Source organism: Gigantopelta aegis, chromosome 6 (assembly GCF_016097555.1).
Source record: "Gigantopelta aegis isolate Gae_Host chromosome 6, Gae_host_genome, whole genome shotgun sequence".
NCBI lineage: Eukaryota > Metazoa > Mollusca > Gastropoda > Neomphalida > Peltospiridae > Gigantopelta > Gigantopelta aegis.
Genome location: NC_054704.1, coordinates 14719518 through 14733028, shown reverse-complemented (window position 1 = coordinate 14733028; position 13511 = coordinate 14719518). Strand labels below are relative to the sequence as shown.

The following is a 13511-nucleotide window of genomic DNA, read 5'->3' as shown; positions in this document are numbered from 1 at the left end:
TTATGCTCAGGCAATATATTTTCTTCTTTTTTGGGGGGGGGGGGATAGATGGTGTTGGGGGATTTTTGTTGGTCAAATCCAATAGCTGATGATTAATAAATCAATGTGGTCTAGTGGTGTTATTAAACAAACATTTTTTTTTTTTAGTCAACTGCTGTGTGACTGCATAATTAATGCATATTAATCATCGGCTATTGGATGTCAAACATGTTGTAATTTTGACATATAGTCTTAAAGAGGAAACCTGCTATATTTTTCCATTAGTAGCAAATGGATATTTTATATGCACCATCCCACAGACAGGATAACACACACCATGGTTTTTGATATACCAGTCATGGCATACTGGCTGGAATGAGAAATAGACCAATGGGTTCACCGACAGGGATTAATCCTAGACCGACCATACATCAGGCGAGCACTTTACCACTAGGCCACTGCTGTGCGACTCTGTATCTACTGACTCTGTATCTACTGACTCTGTATCTACTGTATGAAACCAGTTTTTACATTTTCTACTCTACCAGGGAATACTGACCTCTTCTGACGACTGGTCGCTGATGCCGCAGTCTCGACAAGCTCTCCAGCTCAGAAGGCACGATTTTCCTTTCGGTGAGTCAGTGACGAGTGTGAAGTCAAACACTCGGTGTGTGGGGCTGGGAGAGTGCAGTAGTGGGGATGACTGGAGTTCTATAACATCTGTACGTGAAAACAGGTCCAGTCACCATTAAACAGACCAGTTGTAACATAATTTACATTACACATCACACAAGAAGCTTTTTCCGTAATTTTGTTCAAGTCAAAATGTTTCAGCTATTTTGTACAACTTAATATTTGGTGCACACATTATATATTTATACAAGTGTACGCACATGTAAGACACTGTTGCTCTTTGCTTTCAACTGGAGGCTATTCCAGAACTGATCAGAGTTTGTATTACACACCCATTTAATCTTACAATAATAACAAAGACCATTCTGACTGAGCAAAAACTTTTTTTTTGTATATTGAACATGTGTAATACAACAAATTGCATGCATAGTTCACATGTTCACTGATATGCTGTCATGTCCTTAGCCAGGATGCTCAGTAGTCTGTCCCTTCCACAACATTTAACTAACTTTCCAGGCAAAGTAAGTTGTGCTATTTAATTAAACTTTTGTCAATCATAATATACAAAGAACCATGTCGTTTTCCCATGTTATGTATTGCTCTAGTTATAGTGTATTAAAGAAAAGATGCGGCTGACTCATCAGATATAAAATAATAATAACTAGGTTGCCGCCGACTCTCACCATGTCATCAATGCTAGAACAACTAAAGACTTTAAGTGCCCAAATTACAAAGCCTGTTTTTTTCTTGCATGCATGTAAACATTTAAAATGCTAAAAACACCTGTGTTTAAAAGAAAAAGGTTTCGTAAATTCAATCCTATGTGTATCTCCAGCTTGGATATATGAACTTGCACAAGTCACATCCTGAGCCCTGTTTGGCCTACTTAGTAGCTTGTTCTGATTCACACCTTAAAACTTGATCTCAACAGGTAACACATGTTTGACAGAAGCACACATTGCTTTTTCATATCAACATACAGATAACATTGCTTTTTCATAGCAACATACAGATAACATTGTTATTTCATATCAACATACACATAACATTGTTGTTTCATATCAACATACAGATAACATTGCTTTTTCATATCAACATACAGATAACATTGTTGTTTCATATCAACATACAGATAACATTGTTGTCTCATATCAACATACAGATAACATTGTTTTTTCATATCAACATACAGATAACATTGTTTGTGCATATCAACATACAGATAACATTGTTTGTTCATATCTACATACAGATAACATTGTGCATTCATATCAACATACAGATAACATTGTGCGTTCATATCAACATACAAATAACAGTACTTCAGCATATAATTTTAGATAACACTGGTACCTGTAATATTGTTACCCACAAGACCAGAGGAAGACGTCAGTCTGTTTTCCTCTGGACCTGGGGGTTCTGTTGTCTTGGAGACGGGACTGCTTGGGGCGTGGCCGTTTCTCGTCGACTGTTCCTGTGTGGCGGTGGAGCAGTCGTTGTTGTTGTTGTTGCTAGTCAGCCTATAGTTCAACCTCTTCCTCTTCAGGAATTGGGCAAAGCTTTTTCTCCAAGGGGATCCTTTTACGCTGATTTTTTTCTTGGTGTCGTGGCTTGGAAAGTTTTTTGAATGCCGATTCACGGAGTTCTGCAAGAGATGAAAGACTAATGTCAGAGCTTGTCCACCAATCTAAGTGAAATATCATTAACCAAATATGGACAGAATTTTAAAACCTAAATGGTATCTTTTATCATACTTACAAATTGATTCAATGAGTATAAATAGAGATACAGTGATTAAACCAATCTTGTGACAAGAACCTGAGCTATCTAAGTGCTTTGATATCATAAAACTTTCATAGGCTATGGCATGCTTCATTGTGATGTCATAGCCTACAATGGTTTTATGATATTATAGCACTAAGATATCTTTAAAAATCTGTAGCCTGAATCTTATCAGGTTTGCCTCCAAAAATACATGTACAAAACATTTCTTCTAAAGAAAAGGAATGTTAGGCCCAAATACATCCGCCCAGGTGTGAAGTTACTTAATTAATGCTATAGCATCCATCACTCAGCTCTTGAAATTCACAACAGCAATTAGCCATTCTTCCACAAAATGCTGTTTTTATCATCAATGGATATTTATATTACTTGAACAAAAATGTCATCACACGATCATTCACATTTCAAGGGCTAAACACTTTCATTGTCGAGTAGTCTTAGTGTTTTGTAGAATGTTCAGACCAATATTTCTCACACCCAAAGAACAGTAGAGTAGTCTTAGTTTCCTGTAGAATGTCCACACCAATATTTCTAACACACAAAGAACACTGAATGAGAATAGACTACTACACCTGGCTCCATTTGATATCAGTAACTTACAACTTGTTTTAAAACATAAAGAACATGTAGAAAGCATACATGTAACTGCATACAAATCTAATTACAATAGTTTACTTTGTCATGAGCATTCCTCACTGTTAAAAAAGTGTCCCAAGAAATGTACTACTCTATAATGAGCACCATTTGTTTTTAAAACATCAAATTGATAATAAATACATGTCCCATATTCCTCCAACACTGGTCTCGGTGGTGCAGTGGTTATGCTATGGCTGGTAGAAACTGGTTTTCAGTCTGGTCCCAGCTTCCACCCAGAGCCAGTTTTAATGACTCAATGGGTAGGTGTATGACCTCTACACCAACTTCTCTCATACTGACCAACAACAACTAACAACTAACCCACTGTCTTGGACAGATAGCAGAGATAGCTAAGGTGTGTGCCCAGGACAGCATATTTGAACCTTAATTGGATATAAGCATAAAAATAAGCATAAATGGCATGAATGAAATATTCCTGCAACACCAGCTACAAATAATCTTCTTTTCATTGGGCAGCTCAAAGAAAAAAAAAAAAAATTCTGGACAAAACAATGATCTTAAGTTTGATAATATGCTATAGCCCAGGTAATAAACAGAGTAAGCCACGGTTTACCCCAGATTTAACCCATGGTTTTCCATAACCCATCTATCACTCAGACATGAAAAATGGGCCCTAATGAGTAGGTTCTTATCACTCAATTGGCTCAAACATATAAATGTAAAACTTGGAGTAATGATTTTGTTTTTAATTCTTAAAAGGCACTAACCCTACTTACCAGGCAGTGTAAAATGTTTTTGGCCATTACAGAATTATAGCATATTAAACGAGCTTTCATTTTGTATCGTGTTTATGTCCCTCGTGAAATAACTTTCAGTTGTCACAAACTTTAGTGAGTGACAATGAACATAGTATCAAATGGTAGTGAGTTTAATATCCTATATATTGCCCATAATCGATCTTAATTTATATCAATGAACTCGCTTGGCTGACATTCCTGTATGGTTGTAGTGCGACAATCGATGATGTCACAAAGTGTTACGTCCCACTCGGTGTTCTAGTGGGACGTATCACTTTGATATGTACCAAGATATTTTTAACCACATAGGTAATAATTTAAATTTAAAACCTCTTCTTGCATAAATGATCTATTCTGGTTTTTCTGGTTGTTTTTGTATTTGTATCCAAAAGAAAATGCATTTGAAGTGAAACAGAAAACATATGTAGCTTGGAAAGTAGGGTCAGTGACTTTGAATAGCTACTCATTGAATCATCAGAACTGTATATGTAAGCAATACAAGATACTTCACAGGATTCAAAATGTGTTGTTTTCATTTACACATTTTATTGCAATACATTTGCAGATTAGTTATTACAAATTCAGTCTTCTGTTGTTGTTTTTCTTTTGCATTAATCCAATGTTGTTTTCAATGTTTGACAAACATGGTGAAAATACAACTTAATAGAAACCTTCCCTAAAAATCTAAACTATGTAACAAAGGGTGTTTAATATTAGTGTGTTAATGTAATTATACAATGTTTACTATAATTTATTTACATGTCAAAAACAAATTTATTATGCTCAAAACATACCATTATTCTAACACAAAATTAGTACTCTCTTTATACAAAGTCAATCAATTACTACAATGTATTTATTTTCCAATTTCTTTATTAGGTGTGTTTCATATTCCAAACTCAAAACCATGCCACAAGGTACAAGGATGCAAATGACAAAACCATCATGCATTTCAAGGTGTTCAGGTTTTTCAAAACAAAGGACCAACAACAAATAATCACAATCTGTACTTGTATGCATGAGAATAAATACAGGCACATATAGTCACAATATTCAGTTTTCTTATGCAAAACATTTATGACACGATGCAAAATCAATGCATTTAGATGCAGAGAAACATATACTGATTTAAATATATTATGAGTAAGGACATTATCATCTTTGTTAACCAACCGCTAGTCAACAACTAATCATTGTTTTAGGTGCCAGTAACAGAAAATGAACTGCAGTAATAAATGAAATGTTGCAATTTTACAAACAATAAGCATACATTTTTGGTGCCTTTATGTAACACTATATGACTTTATTCTGCATTCAATTAAGAATATTTTTCATTTGTACAAATATTTGTATGTACTAAAATTATTGTGTCTTTCCAGCATGAAACATTTAAACATACATAAATATCACTTAGCCAGTAAATTGTTCCAGTTCAGAGATTTTAAAATGACTGTTCCCTTTTGGCAAAGAGGCTGATCATATCTATTAAACAATGATGGCCAAGTTTCTTCAGCAATAAGGCTGACCATCTATTTGTACACACATGGGTGACTATCTCCCTGCAGCAATAAAGATGACTGTATCCTTCCAACAATGATGTTGATCATTTGCTTGCAGCAATACGGTGTGATCATATCCCTTCAGCAAAGTCAACCTTCAGCAATGAGGGGAACATTTGTTTGCATCAATGAATGGTGATCATTTGTCTGCAGTAATGAAGGTATCCATGTGTAGCACTGAGGGTAACCATCTGTCTGTAACAATGAATATCACCATTTGTCTGCAGCAAAGAGGGTGATCATCTGTTTACAGCATTGAAGGTGACCATCCGTCTGCAGCACTGACGGTGACCATGTCTGCAGCAATGAGGGTGACCATATATGTGCAGCAATGAGGGTGATCATCTGTCTGCAGCATTGAGGGTGACCATCTGTCTGCAGCAATGAGGGTGATCATCTGTCTGCAGCAATGAGGGTGATCATCTATCTGCAGCATTGAAGGTGACCATCTGTCTGCATCAATGAGGGTGATCTTCTGTCTGCAGCAATGAGGGTGACCATCGATCTGCAGCAATGAGGGTGACCATCTGTCTGCAGCATTGAGGGTGACCATCTGTCTGCACAATTGAGGGTGATCACCTGTCTCCAGCATTGAGGGTGATCATCTGTCTGCAGCAATGAGGGTGACCATCTGTCTGCAGCATTAAGGGTGACCATATGTCTGCAGCAATGATGGTGGCCATCTATCTGCAGCAATGAGAATGACCACTGGTCTGCAGCATTGATGGTAACGATCTGTCTGCAACATAAACGGTGACCACCAGTGTGCAGCATTGAGAGTAACCATATGTTTGCAGCATTAAGGGCGACCATCTGTCTGCAGCAATGATGGTGACCACATGTCTGCAGCAATGATGGTGACCATCTCTCTGCAGCAATGAGGGTGACCATACATTTGCAGCAATGAGGGTGATAATCTGTCTGCAGCATTGAGGGTGACCATCTGTCTGCAGCAATGAGGGTGACCATATGTTTGCAGCAATGAGGGTGACCATATGTTTGCAGCATTGAGGGTGACCATCTTATCTGCAGCAATGATGGTGACCAACTGTCTACAGCAATGATGGTGATCATCTGTCTGCAGCATAAACTGTGACCATATGTCTGCAGCAATGATGGTGACCATTGATCTACAGCAATGAGGGTGACTATCTGCGGGAATGAGGGTGACCATATGTTAGCAGCAATGAGAGTGACCATCTGTCTGCAGCAATGAGGTTGACCACAAATCTGCAGCAATGAGGGTGACATCTGTCTGCAGCAATGAGGGTGACTATCTATCTGCAGTAATGATGATGACCATCTCTCTACAGCAATGAGGGTGACCATGTTATCTGCAGCATTGAGGGTGACCATCTTATCTGCAGCAATGATGGTGACCATTGATCTGCAGCAATGAGGGTGACTATCTGCGGGAATGAGGGTGACCATATGTTTGCAGCAATGAGGGTGACCATCTTATCTGCAGCAATGATGGTGACCATCTGTCTGCAGAATAAACGGTGACCATCTGTCTGCAGCAATGATGGTGACCATCTTATCTGCAGCAATGATGGTGACCATCTTATCTGCAGCAATGATGGTGACCATCTGTCTACAGCAATGATGGTGACCATATGTCTGCAGCATAAACGGTGACCATTTGTCTGTAGTATTGAGGATGACTATTTGTCTGCAGCATTGAGGGTGACCATCTGTCTACAGCATTGAGGATGACCATTTGTCTACAGCACTGAGGATGACCATTTGTCTGCAGCATTGAGGATGACCATTTGTCTGCAGCATTGAGAGTGACCATCTGTCTTCATCAATGAGGGTGACCATCTGTCTGCAGCAATGAGGGTGATCATCTGTCTGCAGCAATGAGGGTGATCATCTATCTGCAGCATTGAAGGTGATCATCTGTCTGCATCAATGAGGGTGATCTTCTGTCTTCAGCAATGAGGGTGACCATCTTTCTGCAGCAATGAGGGTGACCATCTTTCTGCAGCAATGAGGGTGACCATCGATCTTCAGCAATGAGGGTGACCATCAGTTGCACCATTGAGGGTGATCACCTGTCTCCAGCATTGAGGGTGATCATCTGTCTGCAGCAATGAGGGTGACCATCTGTCTGCAGCATTAAGGGTGACCATATGTCTGCAGCAATGATGGTGGCCATCTATCTGCAGCAATGAGAATGACCACTGGTCTGCAGCATTGATGGTAACCATCTGTCTGCAACATAAACGGTGACCACCAGTGTGCAGCATTGAGAGTAACCATCTGTTTGCAGCATTAAGGGCGACCATCTGTCTGCAGCAATGATGGTGACCACATGTCTGCAGCAATGATGGTGACCATCTCTCTGCAGCAATGAGGGTGACCATACATTTGCAGCAATGAGGGTGATAATCTGTCTGCAGCATTGAGGGTGACCATCTTCTGCAGCATTGAGGGTGACCATCTTCTGCAGCATTGAGGGTGACCATCTGTCTGCAGCAATGAGGGTGATCATCTGTCTACAGCAATGAGGGTGACCATCTGTCTTCAGCAATGAGGGTGGCCATCAATCTGCAGCATAGAAGGTGACCATCTGTCTGCAGCAATGAGGGTGACCATATGTTTGCAGCAATAAGGGTGACCATATGTTTGCAGCATTGAGGGTGACCATCTTATCTGCAGCAATGATGTGACCAACTGTATGCAGCAATGATGGTGATCATCTGTCTGCAGCATAAACTGTGACCATATGTCTGCAGCAATGATGGTGACCATTGATCTGCAGCAATGAGGGTGACTATCTGCGGGAATGAGGGTGACCATATATTTGCAGCAATGAGAGTGACCATCTGTCTGCAGTAATGAGGTTGACCACAAATCTGCAGCAATGAGGGTGACCATCTGTCTGCAGCAATGAGGATGACAATTTGTCTACAGCACTGAGGATGACCATTTGTCTGCAGCATTGATGATGACCATTTGTCTGCAGCATTGATGATGACCATTTGTTTGTAGTATTGAGGATGACCATTTGTCTTCAGCATTGAGGATGACCATTTGTCTGCAGCATTGAGGATGACCATTTGTCTGCAGCATTCATGATGGCCATTTGTCTACAGCACTAAGGATGACCATTTGTCTGCAGCAATGAGGATGACCATTTGTCTGCAGCATTGATGATGACCATTTGTCTGTAGTAATGAGGATGACCATTGATCTGCAGCACTGATGGTGACCATCTGTCTACAGCACTGAGGATGACCATTTCTTTACAGTATTGAGGATGACCATTTGTCTGCAGCATTGATGATAACTATTTGTCTGTAGTATTGAGGATGACCATTTGTCTGCAGCATTGAGGATGACCATTTCTCTGCAGCATTCATGATGGCCATTTGTCTACAGCACTGAGGATGACCATTTGTCTGCAGCAATGAGGATGACAATTTGTCTACAGCATTGATGATGACCATTTGTCTGCAGCATTGATGATGACCATTTGTCTACAGCATTGAGGATGACCATTTGTCTGCAGCAATGAGGATGACAATTTGTCTACAGCATTGATGATGACCATTTGTCTGCAGCATTGATGATGACCATTTGTCTACAGCATTGATGATGACCATTTGTCTGCAGCATTGATGATGACCATTTGTCTACAGCATTGAAGATGACCATCCATCTACAGCATTGAGGATGACCATTTGTCTACAGCACTAAGGATGACCATTTGTCTACAGCACTGAGGATGACCATTTGTCTACAGCACTGAGGATGACCATTTGTCTGCAGCACTGAGGATGACCATTTGTCTACAGTATTGAGGATGACCATTTGTCTACAGCATTGGGGATCACCATTTGTCTGCAGCATTGAGGATGACCATTTGTCTACAGCATTGAGGATGACCATTTGTCTGCAGTACTGAGGATGACCATTTGTTGCAGTATTGATGACCATTTGTCTGCAGCATTGAGGATAACCATTTGTCTGCAGTATTGAGGATGACCATTTGTCTACAGCATTGAGGATGACCATTTGTCTAAAGCATTGAGGATGACCATTTGTCTACAGCATTGAGGATGACCATTTGTCTGCAGGGATGACCATTTGTCTACAGCATTGATGATGACCATTTGTCTACAGCATTGAGGATGACCATTTGTCTACAGCATTGATGATGACCATTTGTCTACAGCACTGAGGATGACCATTTATATACAGCACTAAGGATGACCATTTGTCTACAGCACTGAGGATGACCATTTGTTTACAGCACTGAGGATGACCATTTGTCTGCAGAATTGAGGATCACCATTTGTCTGCAGCATTAGGGATGACCATTTGTGTTCAGCATTGAGGATGACCATCTGTCTACAGCACTGAGGATGACCATTTGTCTGCAGCAATGAAGGATAGTTAAAGTGTTCTGTTTAACAACACCACTTGAACACATTCAATAATTAATCATTAGCTATAGGATGTCAAACATTTGGTAATTCTGACACTTAGTCATCAGAGTAAAACCTGGTACATTTTTTAATTGAGGATAATGTCTTTCTTCAGCAATTTGAGTGATCACCTTTTTCAGCAATGAGGATGTCTCCAGCAATAATGGTGATCATTTCTCTTTACCAATGAAGTTGACAATTTTTCTCTAGCAATGAGCACTATACTGACTGAGCTAAATTGATTTGTCCCCATGCAACATATATAATCCACCATTACTTTTATTATATTATATACAGTTGTTTCTGATGATCACAGGTTACAGAACCAAAAAGGTGCTGCCAATAAATTTAGAAATCCTCAAGCCTATGCTGGTAAATGACACTTAGAAAGTCCAAATCAGAATGCAGCTAGGATCTATCAACATCACCTTAGAATTTCCATTTTACTTGGTCATGAAATGCATAAACAAGATTTTCAAAGAAAAGTCTTTCAAACAAGATTATTTTTAAAAACATAATTTAAAGCAATAAGATTTAAATATTCATATTTTTCTGAATATCATTAAAAATCTTGTTTGTACAATGCACCATCATAATATTCTACTTTTAAAACAACCTGATGATTTTGATGTAGCAGCAATTTGTTTAGTTAGGCAGTGAAATATTAAAACAGCAAATATGTACACCATTGTCTACACCATATATGAGGCCAACATGACGTGGGTTCAAGCTCTGGGTATTATGATGGTTGTGTAGCTGGGTGGTACATTTGCTGGGAAGGCAAGGAACAGACATACAAGGTTAGAATCTTGGAAAACATTAGTGAGCACTGTTTTATTCTACAATCATATGTCAAGTGATAAAATATAATAATTAGTTCAACATCTATTTCTTTTGTAACATTAACTGCTTTTTCTTTCACTTCTTTTTTCTTGAGTTCACAAAGTAAAACCAATACCTTAGTTGGGCGACTCAGGGGTAGAAATTGGTGAACTGTAAAAAAGAGGAAATCTATAGGGGTCCCGGAAATTGTTGAAATCCTAGGTTAAAATCTGTCCCATCTGACATATTTTGGAGGAAAGGATGATTAAAATGCAAGGAAACATGACAGGAAAACAGCTGATCCGAGGAGAATTCCCACCTCTGGTTACTCTAAATACTAAAATGAGAGTTTGGAATGAGAAAATTATGCTTAACACTATTACGATTATTAGGATGCAATATACCACAAATGTCTGGATGCAAGATGAAAACATACATGATACATTTTGTGTTTGTAACTATAAATACTGATATATGCTCATGTTAAAAAAGAGTTTTCTTTCTTTAATAACACCACTAGAGCACAATGATTATTAATCATTAGCTATTGGATGTCACTATAATATATGTACAATATAACTTAAATTAAATTAACTTTATACGTACCGAAAACAAAACCCAAAGACATAACTACACAATGAAATGAAAAATGCCCTGCTATGACATCACATGACCAACTATGTATCTTCTCAAATAAAAAAATAAAAGACTCCACACATGAACTTTCAAATCAGGAATACAATTCATACAGGACTAAAAATCCAAACAGGAATAAAAGTTAAACAGGAATAAATTCTAAATAAAATAAATCTGGAGGTTGATCATTCAAAAATAATGTAATAAAAAATAGATCTGAATTAAATAATTGAATACCTTTGTGCATGACCATGTTACAATAATAAATCTATAAACTGGATAAATAAAAGAGAATTATTAAAAAATATAATTAGAAGAAAAAAAAAATGTCGATATTTTCTAATTACCTGGTTTTCAAATGCTGCATTACTATGCTTGAGGCTGAAGCGGGCAAATGAAAGAAAAATGTGGACATCTAGTATCTGACTATATACTGGGTATACAATATACTCCATGCAAATTCTAAGGCTAACGTTTTATAGTCTAGGACATTTTCAATATACACTGGGTGGAATGACAACATTAGACTGGGCACCAAGACACCGTAAATAAAAATGTATCACGAACCGACACATTTCTTCTCGTGATGACGAAAAGTCTGCGGCTGATGGGCATTTTAATACAAAAAATATAATGTTTATATATATGGTTTATTATATAGTTTATATATCAAATTTAAATAAATAAATTATATTAAACTGGCTATATGTTACAGAAATTATTAGTTAATAAAAAAGCCAAATATTTTCACTTTATGGTTACAATATAAAAGTTGTATTTAATTTTTCGTGTAAGTTATTTATTATTTTAGCACTTTCTTTTCAGAATTTTGTACAAAAAGGTGTGTATTAACTGCAAGTCCTCTTCAGTTAAATATGGCGACGAACGTTACACATCAAAGCTTTCTAAAAGCAAGGGACTCAAGCACATCACAATGTCAGTGTTCAAGGACCAAATTAACCCTTTGACTACCTATACAAAATTAACATTTGCCCACCTATATAATGTTAACTCTCTATCCACCAAATAAGAAATTCAACATTTCACTCTGTTCAAAAATAATATTAGATACATCACCCCCCATTTCAACTGAGAATTAAAAAATTGCAGTTGGTAACATAATGATTCAAAATATTTTGGACTTATTGGCAGCCATAATAAAATATACAACTATCCAGCAGTCAAAGTGTTAATATAAATATGAGGACAATACTCCATGGAATTTGGACATTTAACAACTTACTCAAATACATAAAGTTGAACATTATATTGAATTTTTCCGGTAGTGTTCTGTAATGTCGTGACAAATCAAGACACCAAAATTAGATATTGGATATCATGTGACAATTATCCTGAAGAAGAAGAAAACAGAATTCTATAAAAGATTTCAGTCTGTTCAGCTACTGGAAGGTGGTTTAAAAACAAAATCTGTATATACTTCTATATATAATGAACACTTCAAATAGATACAGTGTGAAAACAGTAATTAGTTGTTGTCAAAATGTTTTTACGGTACTAGTATAAACCCATCAGCCAGCAGTAGAAAGATATTTATCTATTTAAATTTGTATGCTGTTAATCCAATGTTGAAATTGCACTCAGACGAAAAACAGTCTAGCCTAGGGGAATAGTCTCAGTAATATAAAACATCAACAACAACAGACTGTAAATATTAAACAAATTACTAAAGCTCCCCACCCCCACCCCCCAAAACAGAGACCGTCTTTATGTTTTGGTGGTAATTTTATACCCATAAAGTAAATTAAAACTGATTTACAGACACATATTACTGAAGTTCACCGTTTTTAGATGTATATAGTAGTAATATAATGTAAAGATAAGTAAATATAGATTAATCAAACTACTTTATTTATAAGTCTGACAAATGACTTCTCTTTTAATGAATAGTGTACTAAGAACGAGTTATAAATGTAAATGAAGAAAGCGTGAAATAAAGCATGTGACATGCAAAACATTGCCACACCAAAGAGGAGAAGAAGAAAGGCAATTAACATTCATGGAACTAAAAGAAAACTTGTGCCAATTAACTGTGGTGACCCAAGATAATGAATGACAAATTTTAATATCAACAGAGTAATATTGTTTCATGTCCATATTAGCAAGATTTAGGACTTAAGAACAGAAGGAAAGTGAATAAATTAACTGAAATTGGAATATCTTCAAGACAAGATATGAACTTGATAGTGAGAGCAAAATAAAAACAGGTTTCCATTATAGCACTACATTACTTTGCTCTACAGTTTATTTGT

At 37.3% G+C, this 13511-nt stretch overlaps 1 protein-coding gene across 2 annotated transcripts in view; it reads right to left on the bottom strand.

Annotated features, from left to right (window-relative positions):
- The window catches only part of LOC121375294 (serine/threonine-protein kinase par-1-like), a 297248-nt gene that overhangs the window by 6538 nt on the left and 277199 nt on the right, over positions 1–13511 (bottom strand). For both annotated transcript variants that reach the window (XM_041502673.1, XM_041502674.1), the window contains 2 exons: positions 1966–2257; positions 539–699 (listed from right to left, as the gene is read on the bottom strand). In XM_041502673.1, coding sequence (XP_041358607.1) covers positions 539–699; positions 1966–2257 — 453 coding nt within the window. The remainder of the gene's footprint in view (positions 1–538; positions 700–1965; positions 2258–13511) is intronic.